The following is a 13246-nucleotide window of genomic DNA, read 5'->3' as shown; positions in this document are numbered from 1 at the left end:
AAGTCGTTGAGTGGGTTACTGCCTTAAGTATTTCTTTTGAAGGGACTTTGTCGCTTATTTCAACAGGTGCAGTGTTGTTCCTGGTTAGTGTCTCGTTGTGGTGTTTCGAGAATGAACCTGGATGAACCATGTTCATGTGATGGGCATGCAGGTAAGGCAAGTATATAGTGGTGGCTTTGGACTCGTCCAGCTGTGGAGAGGAGACGCTCCTGATGCTCTCGGCCACTGCGTCCCTCATGGCGCCCAGTGACTCAGTAACTGCCTGTTTTATTGAGTCCTTGATGGTTCTTATCTCTGATTGCAGGACTTCCATGGTCTCGCTGACATTGTTGAGCTTTTGGGAGTCTGCTTGAGTTTCTTTTAGAGCTTCTTTTAGGGTTTGGCTGTATGCCATGATCGTCGACTGAGTGGTCCTTTCTATGGTGTTAGAAATTTCCCTGGTTTCTTTTTGTTTGGTTATTTCGGTCAGTTTCTTCTCTGTTTCTTGAAGTACCTGTTTCCTGACCAGGCAGGTGGCAGAGAAGGTCCTGTGGTCACCCTCGCAGACGACACACTTTTTTATGGCGCTACGGCAGTCTTTGTAGAAGTGCTGATCAGATGAACACTCAGAGCATATGACCCCTTGCAGGGGGCAGTTCTTGGTCATGTGGTCATTGTATTTATAGCACTTCATACATTGTTGGATGGGCGTATACTTTTCATATTCTATTTGGTGTGATGAGATGGAAGTGCCATATGCATAGAGCCCCTTCTCCTTCATTCTTTTTGCATCCGTTGTGTCTGCAAAGCGAACCTTGATTATATTATGGGCATACATAGGATACACCTCCATAACCTTGACATTGTTTTGCTTTTGTATTTCATCTCTTATTTATTCTGCGTTATTTTCCACTACAGCTTTGTCTAACTTCTTACATACAAGGGTGAGCTTGGCGCCGTATTCCCGTGGCACTAGACTTAAATAGTTTATCAGCATCTTCATCTGTTTCTGTGAGGATGATGTAACCATCTCTCAGATCCACAAGTCTATTTATTCTCACCCTTAGGTCACTCAATAGCCTTTTTAGCCCTATTCGAGATCCCTGAGTCGGGGTTCCGGAGATCTTCACTCTCACTTTGGCCATGGTCAGTAACATACATGAATGAATGAATGAAAATTCTACCTAATCTGTCCACCTCAGCTAAACTCCATGGATACCACTCCTTCTGTCCGCTTACTGGACAAGTAAAGACGGGTCTAGGGGTAGGGTGAACAGACAATCCCCTGACGGGGGCCTAGCCAAGCCCTAACACCTAGCAGTGACAGGTTATGAAGCACTGTCGAATCCCTAACAGAAAATGTTGCCACCCTTACTGTCTCGACTCAGCAGCCCTCTGAGGGCCCCCCTTGTGGTTCTGCCCGCAGGGTTGCGTCGTTACCAAACAGCAGGGACTCTAGGCGAAAGGATAGGATAGGGAAGAAGCGCAGTGTACAAGAATAATGATATCCATGTACAACTACATGATAAAGCAATTCAGAACGGACCCAACGTGAAAAACAAGGCAGACAGTCGTAACGGTCAGCGATTTGAACTGAGCAGGGAGCGCGCTCCCTATGAAGGTTGGGTGCGCTCTACGACTACGGGCTCCACTGCTCGCTCGTTCATCACCTAACTTGGGATTCACATTTCACATCATATGTTTTCACTCACACTTTGCTCCCAGCCTCTCTGTTTTTGTCGCCACATTCTCTCATCTGACCTTATACTAATGCCTTCACCCATTAATTCTTACCCCACTGGCACAAAAATACCTTAGTGCTCATCTTGACTGTGAATTCACACAAACTCACACAAATATATAAACAACACCTCACTAGTCAGAAATCGAACCCGGAACCTCAGGGTGTGAACAGGGATAGCTACCACCGCGCCACAAGGACAACAACGGTATTCTTAGGCTTTGTTTTGTTTGACACAAAGCCTGTTCACTCGTCTTTGTTAAGCAACGTGTACCTCCTTTGGGGATTACCTGTTGTTGTGGCGCGGTGGTAGCCTTCCCTGTTCCCATGCAGAGGCCCAGGGTTCGATTCCCCTACTAATTAGGTATTGTTTGTATATGGAAGTCCTCGTGGTATTTGGACTGATGAGATATATAATATGTATCCTCGTGTTTATTAGCTGGATTCGGTAAAATGCTATTCCGACCACATAGTAAAAAGTGGTTAATACAAGCAAAGCTGGAGAGCACACTTCTCTACGCTAAAAATCCCATCCTAAACATTATATACTGGTGGGTAATCCTGCATCACTGTTGAACACCTAGACTAGATATTTTGAAGACATTTAGTATAGCAGAAAAGCAGCTCCTTAGCTCTGGAATAACCCCTTAAACTCTGATATTCACGAGCAGACGCTGACAATCACTAATATAATACTTTCCTATTAAACTAAAGATCATCAGTACAGTGACTCCTCATTAGTTCTAGCGTTCAATTGTGCAATTATTCCGTATTATACTCTGTCTTAAATTTTATAATGCTACATATATATATATATATATATATATATATATATATATATATATATATATATATATATATATATATATATATATATATATATATATATATATATATACATATATATATAGATAGATAGATAGATAGATAGATAGATAGATAGATATGCTGATAACCACAAGGAAAGAAGAAAACACGAAGTTCCCAAGCGCTTTCGTGTAATTCACATCTTCAGGTGTGAGTGCAGACTAAAGAGAAGTACAAAACAAGGTGTATATATACAGAGGAGGGTGAGACCAGGTCCACAGTGGTCAGGTATTAGGTAATGACCCTACTAGTCTTTAAATAGCACCGCAACGGTCGGTAGTCAGGTCAGAGGGTAAGGTGACCCAACCTTCTCACCTGGTTACAAATCTTCTTAATTACAAAATTGTCCAGTTTGTACATGCCATTACTCAAATTCATGTTGAATGCTTCGGTATGTTTAATGAGACTAGATTCTATGATGTTCCTACTATCAATTGAATTACAAGGTAATATTGAGGAGGCATTATCCCAGTCAATGCAATGCTTGTATCCTCAAATGAACAAACAGAGCATTGGATTCCTGGCCATCCTAACACTATATTTATGTTGTTTAAGTCTAGTTACAAGATCTTTACCTGTCTGGCCTAAGTAAAACATATTACAAGGTAAAGATCTTGTAACTGAACAACATAAAATAATGTTATTGCGTAACTTTCTTGATATTAAACATACCGTCATTTGATAATTAAAATCACCCACTGATTTCTTGATATATACATCTCCTGATGTGAATTACACAAAAGTTTGTTCTTTCCTTGTGGTTATCAGCATATACCTAGATCACGCTCACCTACAGTGATTTACTTGCATATATACATGGTGTCCCAAAAAAATGTGCTCACTCTTTGACTGCCCATTACTCATATATTTTTTGTTTTTGTTTCAGGTGCGACTAACCCTAAATAATGTTATTTTCTTTAATTTAACTCATTACACTTGTATCTATGTCAATAAACACCTAAATCAAAAAAAAAAAATATATGAGTAATGGGCAGTCAAAGAGTGAGCACATTTTTTGGGACACCCTGTATATATATATATATATATATATATATATATATATATATCCTGTAAATCCACAATGGAAACGTGGACAAGATAAATCTTGATAAAACCAGACAGGAACAGGAAAAGGGAAACACTGAAGGTCCTTAGCTCTCGTCATTATTCAAGACATCTTCAGAGGCAACTGTTGCCTCAGAAGATGTCTTGAATAAAGACGAAAGCTAAGGACCTCCAGTGTTTCCCTTTTCCTGTCTGGTTGAGACGCTTATCAAGGCCCTAGGCATGATCAAAGACGAATACCTCAAGTACCAGATGCTAGTAAGGAGAAATACCCCAGGTACCAGGTGCTAGTAAGGAGAAATACCCCTGGTACCAGGTACTAGTAAGGACTCGCTCACCAGGCATCACTGTACAGTACATGAACATCCTCGGCACTAAGTTCAGTATTGATGGATATTCCAATAAGTATTGCCATTGATATTCTTAGACCTCGTTTGTTTTTAATACACGTCTAAGACACCTCTCTCCATTGTTAGCGGACATCCCAAGCTCAGAGACATCATAAATGGACACTCTCAGTTCCCAGTCAACATCAATGGACATCCTCCCGGTCATCATCTGTGGACACTCAATTCCCAGTCATCATCAATGGACACTATCAGCTCCCAGTCATCATCAATGGACACTCAGCTCTCAATCATCATCAATGGACACTCTCAGCTCCCAGTCATCATCAATGGACACTCAGTTCTCAGCAATCATCAATGGTCACTCTCAGCTCCTACTCATCTTCAATGGACATTCTCCTAGTCATCATCAGTGTACACCCTCAGTTCTCAGTCAGCATCAATGGGTACTTTCAGCTCCCAGTCAGTATCAATGGACACTCAATTCCCAGTCATCATTAACGCACACTCCTCAGGACCAGAGTACCTGTGTTAACTTACAGGCAGCGTGACGCGGCAAGTCATGGTTTGTCAAGGAACACGACTCACATAAAGAGAAGGAAAAAATAAGAGAAAGTGAACTTCTCAGAAGCAGATAGTCCCACCTGCTGGTGTGACAGAAGAGGGAGGTAAACTGAGGAGCCATCATGCATGGTGAAAGGGACAGACTGACAGCAAGTGACAGCATGAGGGACAGTGACAGCAGTAAGACGGCACAGAGGGGAACTTAGGTGTATGCGAAACAATTTAAGAAAATCACATATTATCTGCTTCTGAGTACAGAAAAAACCCTTAGATACACTTGAAACTTAAATACTTATATTTTCCTCAAGATTCGGGATTTTTAAAGTAATTCTCTTGTTTTTCTGTTAATTCAGTATAATTTTTTCAAGTGTGTCAAGTTTATTCTGAAACTTACTGCTCAGTCTACTGACTTCCACGATATTGGCTTCTATTTATTAATTATTAAGTCAACGGGAATATGCGTACACTTATAAACCATCAAAAAGACAATCATTTTCTTGGCTCATTTAAAACATTAAATAAAGTATAAATTAGTTCAGAACAATTACATCTTAAGCCGCCTCGGTACCTATTACCTGCAGACAACCAGAGCCCTCAGAATTTGATACTCAGTCTCGCTTCTTAAATTTATTAATTAATGGAAGGTAAGTATTTTGCCACACAAAAATATATAGCCTACATTTTAAATAAATTTCCTTTGGTTTAATTTTTTTTCGCCCTTTAAAATCATTTGCGCCTGATCCTACACGGTAATTGATATTCGTTAAAAGAAATCCTAGCTAGGATTTCTGTTATAAAACTCTTCAGCTCATTAATTTCCATCGAAATTTTGCATTTGTAACATATCCTCACTGTAGACTTATTATATCTACAGTAGTTACAGTTCAGCGCCTCAACTAATAACACAGTGGTGACATGATCTTTCACTTGAACTATCAGTACGTCCCAGGTGGTGACAGCTTTCTTAGAGCAACTGAATTTTTTTTTTTTAATTTTCACGTAAGATTTCGCAGTCCGAGAAGATAAACTTTAGATAAATGTCTGATAACGGTGACATTAATCACCATTAGTCACCTACAACTGTTTTTAAATATAAAATAATGCACAGGTACTTGCGCTAAATATCAAAAGCAAAATTATAATATTCAACCAAATAGCAGTTTTTAACCCATACGTGTCATAAGTAAAAAGTGGTTACTACAAGCAAAGCTGGAGAGCACACTTCTCTACGCTAAAAATCCCATCCTAAACATTATATACTGGTGGGTAATCCTGCATCACTGTTGAACACCTAGACTAGATATTTTGAAGACCTTTAGTATAGAAGAAAAGCAGCTCCTTAGCTCTGGAATAACCCCTTAAACTCTGATATTCACGAGCAGACGCTGACAATCACTATTATAATACTTTCCTATTAAACTAAAGATCATCAGTACAGTGACTCCTCATTAGTTCTAGCGTTCAATTATGCAATTATTCCTTTATACTCTCGTCTTAAATTTTATAATGCTACATTAGTCTCTTACATTAATTACTGCATTAGGTCCCATTAGAATCTGGTACTATCTATTACGATAACTTGCCTTTAGGTTCAGCCATTCACTGTTTCAGTGACTACCAATTAGGTTTTGGTATTAACTATCATGATATATGCATAATCGATGTCATAAATTGAATCTGTGTAAAAAAAATTTGTCTCATTATCTTGCAAAAAGTTTTTTATTATATACCAAATCAAATCTATCACAAGGCTTAATACTTTTATAGTATATTTTCTTGTTATTATAATTAACTATTGATTTAAATCACGAATACTCAGCAGAGGTCTGTTATTTCCTAATATTCTTGCACATTGTGTTCTAATTTTCTGTGCAGAAATTATTGTCATAATCTTTCAACGAAGAAAAAGCGCCTCTTTTCAATTTGGTCGAATAGAAGAACACCAAAATTTGTCATTATTATCTCCAAGAGGAAACTATTGAAAGTCTAGGGGCAGAATCAGGAAAATACTGCAAGAAATTACAATATCTTATCACTCCCATGGCTAACACTACCTTATCTAAGAACCCTCAAATATTTTCCGCCGGAGAAGCCAAGTGGACTATACTCAACAGACATTCTTCATCAGAAGTCACCTTAGCTCGCCTTTGATGGCAGCTTGCAGAGGAGTCTGTTTCCTTGTCTTAATTACCCCTTGTCAGTTAAGGCGGAGATATACTGTTAAAGCAGTACTGCAATATTTCTGCATCAGTTCGTGTCTGTGTGGGTGTGTTTATCTCTCTGTTTGTCTGTGTGTCCGTTCGGTCATCTTAACAAAGATGTAACTCGAACATAGTTCAGGCGGCGGGGCTCCTAGACTCCTGCGGTCAACCTGTTTATTTCATAATAAATACTAACGGTTACCTTTGCCAACTGAACAGTATATGGCTGAAAATATGTAAGCCAATTTCATAAGCTCCACAACTAAGTAATTCATATTTTATGAATAAAATAAACTGATTCTAATAAAAACTAAAATACAGTAATCTTAGATATGATTTTTTAATGTACTCGAGTTATGGATAAATGTTTCAAGTTCTAGAGCTTTTGTAACGTCTTTAAGTTAATACCGACTTAAATACTCTAAATTTTAGTATTTTATTCCTCAACTTAGAATAACCTTAACAGGCAACTTATCGAGAATACTTGTGCGTTATTAAGCAGAACCCAGTGAACCAGTGGCTTTCAGCACAGATTGTTGTTGCTGATGACGTGTTGAAAGTTTCAAGTCCTAACAATTTAGTTCTCTGTTTGAGATGCACATCGTGGTGCTGAGAGCTCGGTAAGGATCCCTGGGATCCGCTCCTAACAAATGTGTCTGGGTCTGTGGCCACCAACATTATTGTATTTGCATTATTATCCTGTGCGTGTGCATTTTCTATGATTTGTTACGTGATGGAGTACGAGTTAAGATGCATCTAGTAAAAACTGATACATCTTCCAACCTCTGCTGAAGCTTACCTTCTGGTGGCTGTCTGTAGTGAGTCATACAAGGGCAGCGTAAACATTTTTTGTCTTCAAAAAATTCCAATTGTATTTATTTATGAGATATGTAACTGACGACACTTCACAAAGAAGGTAATTTCCTGTATTATTTTCCATTCTCATGAAGAGATTAAAATGATTAGCAACAACCCATAATGTTGTGCTCAGCAACAACCTGTAATGTTATGCTCAGCATCAACCTGTACTGTGTTGCTCAGCAACAACCTGTACTGTTATGCTCAGCAGCAACCTGTACTGTTTTGCTCAGCAACAACCTTACTGTTATGCTCAGCAACAACCTGTGATGTTATACTCAGCAACAACCTGTGCTGTTATACTCAGCAACAACCTGTACGGTTATGCCCAGCAACAACCTTACTGTTATGCTCAGCAACAACCTGTGATGTTATGCTCAGCAACAACCTGTGCTGTTATACTCAGCAACAACCTGTACTGTTATGCCCAGCAACAACCTGCTGTTATGCTCAGCAACAACCTGCACTGCTGTGTTCACTATGGATTGTAATGCATTTTAAATATTTTTAGATTTATTACAACAAAATTATCCTAAGAAATTGCAGTCATGTGGACAATATCGTGTTTGAATTTGATGGGCAGGATTTGTCTTCAGCCTCCTGAGTAAAACAACAGTTCCAGTGTGTAGATATTCAGTTGAAATTTATAGTGATATACAGGGTATAGTGGTACATTTCTATGTGAAAAGCACAAATTACGTATGTACAAATAACCTTGGCTCCAACTTGTAAGTGAACTTTGTACTGTGAACTGAGTCAGTAGACGTGAGGAATGAACCTCTCTACGGGTGCGAACATTTTTCATAAAATGCAATAATATTTGTGATGTTATATACAATGGTTTACGAGTGCACAGATGTTCCCGCTAGTGAAGGACTAAACTAAACGCGTGTATTCCGAGAGCTCGTGGTGAGTCAGGCAGCTGTGAACAGTAAGTTGGCGTGATCGTGGAGTACCCTACCTTTCCGCCGTGGCCTCGAGACGCCGTCAGAGGCAGTAGGGGAACTGGCCTCCTCCTCGTCCTCATGAATCGTGTACACTTCCCCTGGAGAATGATCGTAGAATGTCATAGCAGTCAACAGGCCAGGAGAATCCGGTTCTTCCTCGCTGTCCTCCTCCTCCTCCTCCTCCTCCTCCTCCTCCTCCTCCTCCTCCTCTTCCTCCTCCTCACCAACACCACCTTGATCTTGTTCTTGCTGTGAGCCCTCCTCACGTTTATCCGATTCCTCTTCTGCTTGCACACGTTTCTCAGTCAGGTCTTTTGCAGCTACTTCTGATGGAGGATCTAATGGCTTATTCAGAAATGCCAGATATCGCTTCACGTCTTCATCTGTTACTTCATATGACTCTTTACTCTCGGGTCCTTTACTTCCGCAATCATTCTTGCCTTTTACTTTATCATTTTCAGGTGAGTTATGTAGCTGTTCATCTCTTATCTTTGTTTTCGAGTCTACTTCACTGTCAACAGGAATTTTTATTGTAACTTCCGCGGGGCTTAAACTCTTAGAATCGCTGAGAAGGATGGAGTGAGTAGAAGTATGGCTAATGGTAGTTACCTCCTTCGATGATGCCTCACTCTCCTTAGATGACTTATGGGTCTCCGGAGAGCGACTCTCAGTGGTGGGGAGTTGGGAAAGAAGTTCTTTTGCTGACAGCGACAGGGAAGAGTCTGTACGGGAATCTGTTGACCTTTTTTGTGGTGTAAAATGAGTATCTTTTACAGAAGAAGGGCGTGAAGTTTGCGAATAAGGTTGGGTGGAGCTTAAAGGAAGGAAAGAGCTGTGGGGGGGCAGGTTAGAGGACTGCTTGGCATACTCACGGTCAGCACCCAGCTGGCCCTGCTGCATCGCCTCCTGCTGAGAGAGGAACCCTTGCTGGCCCGCGCGTAGCTCAGCCTGAGGCGCGAACATACCCTGTAAGGCGAGCAAGGATTTAGCAAATAGGTAATATATGTAGAGCGTCGTGGAGCATATACAGATAGGTTGTGAAGGTCTACCAGAGAAGTAGTTAAGGTACTAGCAGTGCGTAGGAGAGAATACATAACTCCAGTAATCACTTAAATAAATGAGTATAAGATTCTAATTAAAATAAATATTTTAACAAATATTAACATGCACCAGGCCATTGGATCTACACATAAAAGAGAAAAAATTAATTCCACAGCAAACATAGCAACTATTTGAATAGTTAATATAGGCCTACCCTGTCCGCCTCGGCCGGCTGCTGGGAGGTGGAGCTTGGGGGAGCTGATGAGCCTCCCTCGCCCATGGTGGTCACGTGCTGGCTACCTCCACGTTGAACATGGGAGTCCTCTTTGGGACGTGGCGCTTCCCCTGCCTGGGGTTGAGGCGAACTAAGAGAGGAAGAGGCGTTTTGGCTCCCAACTGTACCAGATGGACCAACCTGGGACCTCATAGGAGATTGTAATCCTTGAACTTTAGCACCGTTTGGACCACTAGATTGGCCTAATGGCCCATTATGCATGCTGGGTCCACGAGGAGGAAAAGCCCCATGATGACCTGCAACTGTAGGCCCTTGGGGTCGAGTACTGTGCAGCCCTGATGGACTGTTGGGACCGTGATGCCCGTGAGGTTCAGGGTGTCTCGCGTGTCCCTGGGGGCTGCTTGAACCGAAAGGACCGTGTGGGCTCTGTTGGCCTGTCCCGTTGGGTCCGAAAGGTCCGTGTGGGCCCTGAGGGCGCATGCTAGGAGGTCCTGGTTGTTGTTTGGCAGGCGGCTGCTGAGCACTCCCAAGGCCGCCCTGCTGGAGAACACGCTGCTCACTACACCATCACTACAGTACCACCACTACATTACTCCTGCCATAGTGTGCCACCTTTACACTCACCGTGGCGGCCCCTGTGAAACCTGAAATCTTGAGCAGCTTCTAGTGTTGCCTCACCCATTGCTTACAATCACCTACATCTATGTACTTACACAGGTAGAAGGTTACTTCTACGGAAATGGGAGGGAACATAATCTAAGCTATTGTATATCCAAAACGAATCTGCATTTCAAAATTAATTTTCTTGCACTGAAAAATTTGAGAACATAAAAAAATCAATCTAGTAACTACATCTAAACTAATCCGAGCATATTTCTCTTTCAACAACTGCAATGCATCTAGAGTTGTTTTCTCTCCACGCTTACTATATTGCAGACCAACAAATATGGGTTGAATCAAGGCATCATTTACTGTACGTACTGAAGACCAATAGACTAACGTTATATGTATCACTAAGGTTAATCCTGAACAATGTCATCTAAAATACAATTTAAATACCGTAATGGAGCCTACTATAAGTTTGAATAAGTTGTGTGTACTGGTGGAGTGGAGTCTAGCCTAGTCTCAGATTGAGCAGCTGGCAGCCTGGTGGGTCACCTGCCAACTTCACAACTTCAGTTTGTCTCACATGTTGAAAAGGAAATAATTATATCATAATTAATATGGGATGCAACCGATCGTTTAAAATATATTAATTCTATAGAGAAATTGTCTGCTTCTTTAAGTGTTTCCCAATACTCACACACACATTTTATATATATATATATATATATATATATATATATATATATATATATATATATATATATATATATATATATATATATATATATATATATATATATATATATATATATATATATATGTGTGTGTGTGTGTGTGTGTGTCTGTGTGTGTGTGTGTGTGTGTGTGTGTGTGTGTGTGTGTGTATTTCTGCGGAATATATATATATATATATATATATATATATATATATATATATATATATATATATATATATATATATATATATATATATATATATCCTAAATCAGAAACTACTGACAATTCATAGTTTTTGTATTAATGTCTCAGTAACTCATATCTGATAATATTTTCGGCAATGTTTTAGTAACATGGCCAGAATGGTCCCCCAAGGCCTGTGGTCCGAACTGTCCACCTAAAGTACAATATGACAGCAGGCCGAGCAAGGTGCAGGAGAAGAAGCGTTTAGTGTGACCAGCAAGTACAGACTGGGTGAGAGAGTGCTGCTCAGCCCAACACAGGCCATAGTGCTCAGCCCACACCACTCATTCACACTTCTGTGGCTGGGCTGTCACACTTGAGAGTCCACTCCAGCACTCCTAGAACGGACTAAATGTACCCGTACTTAAACTTGGAGGTTAGACTCATAATGGGATAGGTAAGTTGGGTGTTGTTGGGCTGAGAGCGGGCAGTAGAAAGTCAAGATGCGCCAAGAGTGAGCAGGCTCAACCGTACTCACGGATATTTTCTGCTGAAACTGTTGTTGTGCTTGTTGTTGTTGTTGCTGCTGCTGATGCTGCTGTTGCTGCAAACTTTTTTCGTCCATCACACCAGTCTGAAATAACAGATATCAAATAATTGGTTAGCTTAAATATTACCTTCTCTTTTCCGAATATTTATATATATATATATATATATATATATATATATATATATATATATATATATATATATATATATATATATATATATATATATATATATATATATATATATATATATATATATATATATATATATATATATATATATATATATATATATATTTAGATTGGGAAAACAGAAGTGTATAAATCACCGTGTGTCACAGAAAGACATCTGGTTGAATCAAGTTTGATTAGAGAAATTAATTCTACAAACCTTGTTGATGGTCAGTAAAAAACTGATATGTTACACAAATTTATTTGTCAGTGGCCCAAGGTTAAAAATGCTTTGAACACATTTGAGGTAGATGTAGGATAGATGATTAGTGGGTCTCATATTTTTTACCTGACCTCATGTTTTGTAAGGTCACCCTGTGTACATAAGCCTCCATTGTTTCCCTTTTTCCTGTGTGATTTTATCAATATATATATATATATATATATATATATATATGTATATATCAACAGTAACAGTACCAATACCAATGCACCTTTATAAATTACATAGCTCGGGTGTAAACTGTTGCCAGAGCTTGGCAGCATTATAATGGCGACATATTACGCGACATTCAAATGAGTTTATCAGTGTGTCAGGTGTGAGGAAGTGACTACCAAGGTCCCTTCTGGATTTATCATATTTTGTGGAATAAAAGATAACTTGATCAGGCACTGGCAGACCCAGAGTAAGAATATATACTTCAAGAACTTCATCTGCTGTTAGGGGCCACGAACAAAATGATTTATACGCATAAGAGGTGAGCAAAAGTCTACGGTCAAAAGAGAACGTGATAAAGAGAAAGAGTTTGGTCTCTATCGGGCATGTCATTTAAGGAAAGTTTGCCAAATACAACATTAGTTGTTGTAGTAAGGAAGTTTTCGGCAGATCGCTGAATGAACTGATAGAGACTGAATTATCTTTTGGTAATGACCGAGAACGTGTCATTAGGAAAGGAAAGGATGATAAAGAGAAAAATCAAAAGCATTTCCCTTGTGTTTACAAAATGGTAGAGCGAAGCACAACAAACTTTATGGCAAAGTAAGAAAAAAGGAGAGGGCGTGAAGGTTGGGGCGGGAGGCTACAGTGAACGTACTGTACAATACGGTAGTTTCAGGAGAGACGAGTGTGCTGTGTTTCGCAGCGACAGTCAAGTTGGAATATTATTCTCTATCAGC

General features: G+C 39.8%; 1 protein-coding gene across 1 annotated transcript in view; it reads right to left on the bottom strand.

Moving 5' to 3' along the window:
• LOC121879365 (histone-lysine N-methyltransferase 2D-like) overlaps positions 1 to 12022 on the bottom strand; it is a gene marked incomplete in the record, with an annotated part of 241215 nt that extends 229193 nt beyond the window's left edge. Inside the window, 3 exon segments of the mRNA XM_042385969.1 lie at positions 9442 to 9535; positions 9825 to 10382; positions 11890 to 12022. Of these exon segments, the coding sequence (XP_042241903.1) occupies positions 9442 to 9535; positions 9825 to 10382; positions 11890 to 11976 (739 nt within the window).
• Positions 12023 to 13246: the final 1224 nt, after the last annotated feature.

Source organism: Homarus americanus, unplaced genomic scaffold (genome assembly GCF_018991925.1).
Source record: "Homarus americanus isolate GMGI-L3 unplaced genomic scaffold, GMGI_Hamer_2.0 scaffold16894, whole genome shotgun sequence".
Lineage (NCBI taxonomy): Eukaryota > Metazoa > Arthropoda > Malacostraca > Decapoda > Nephropidae > Homarus > Homarus americanus.
The sequence above is the reverse complement of the archived record's forward strand: the minus strand, read 5'-3'. Positions and strand labels throughout refer to the sequence as shown.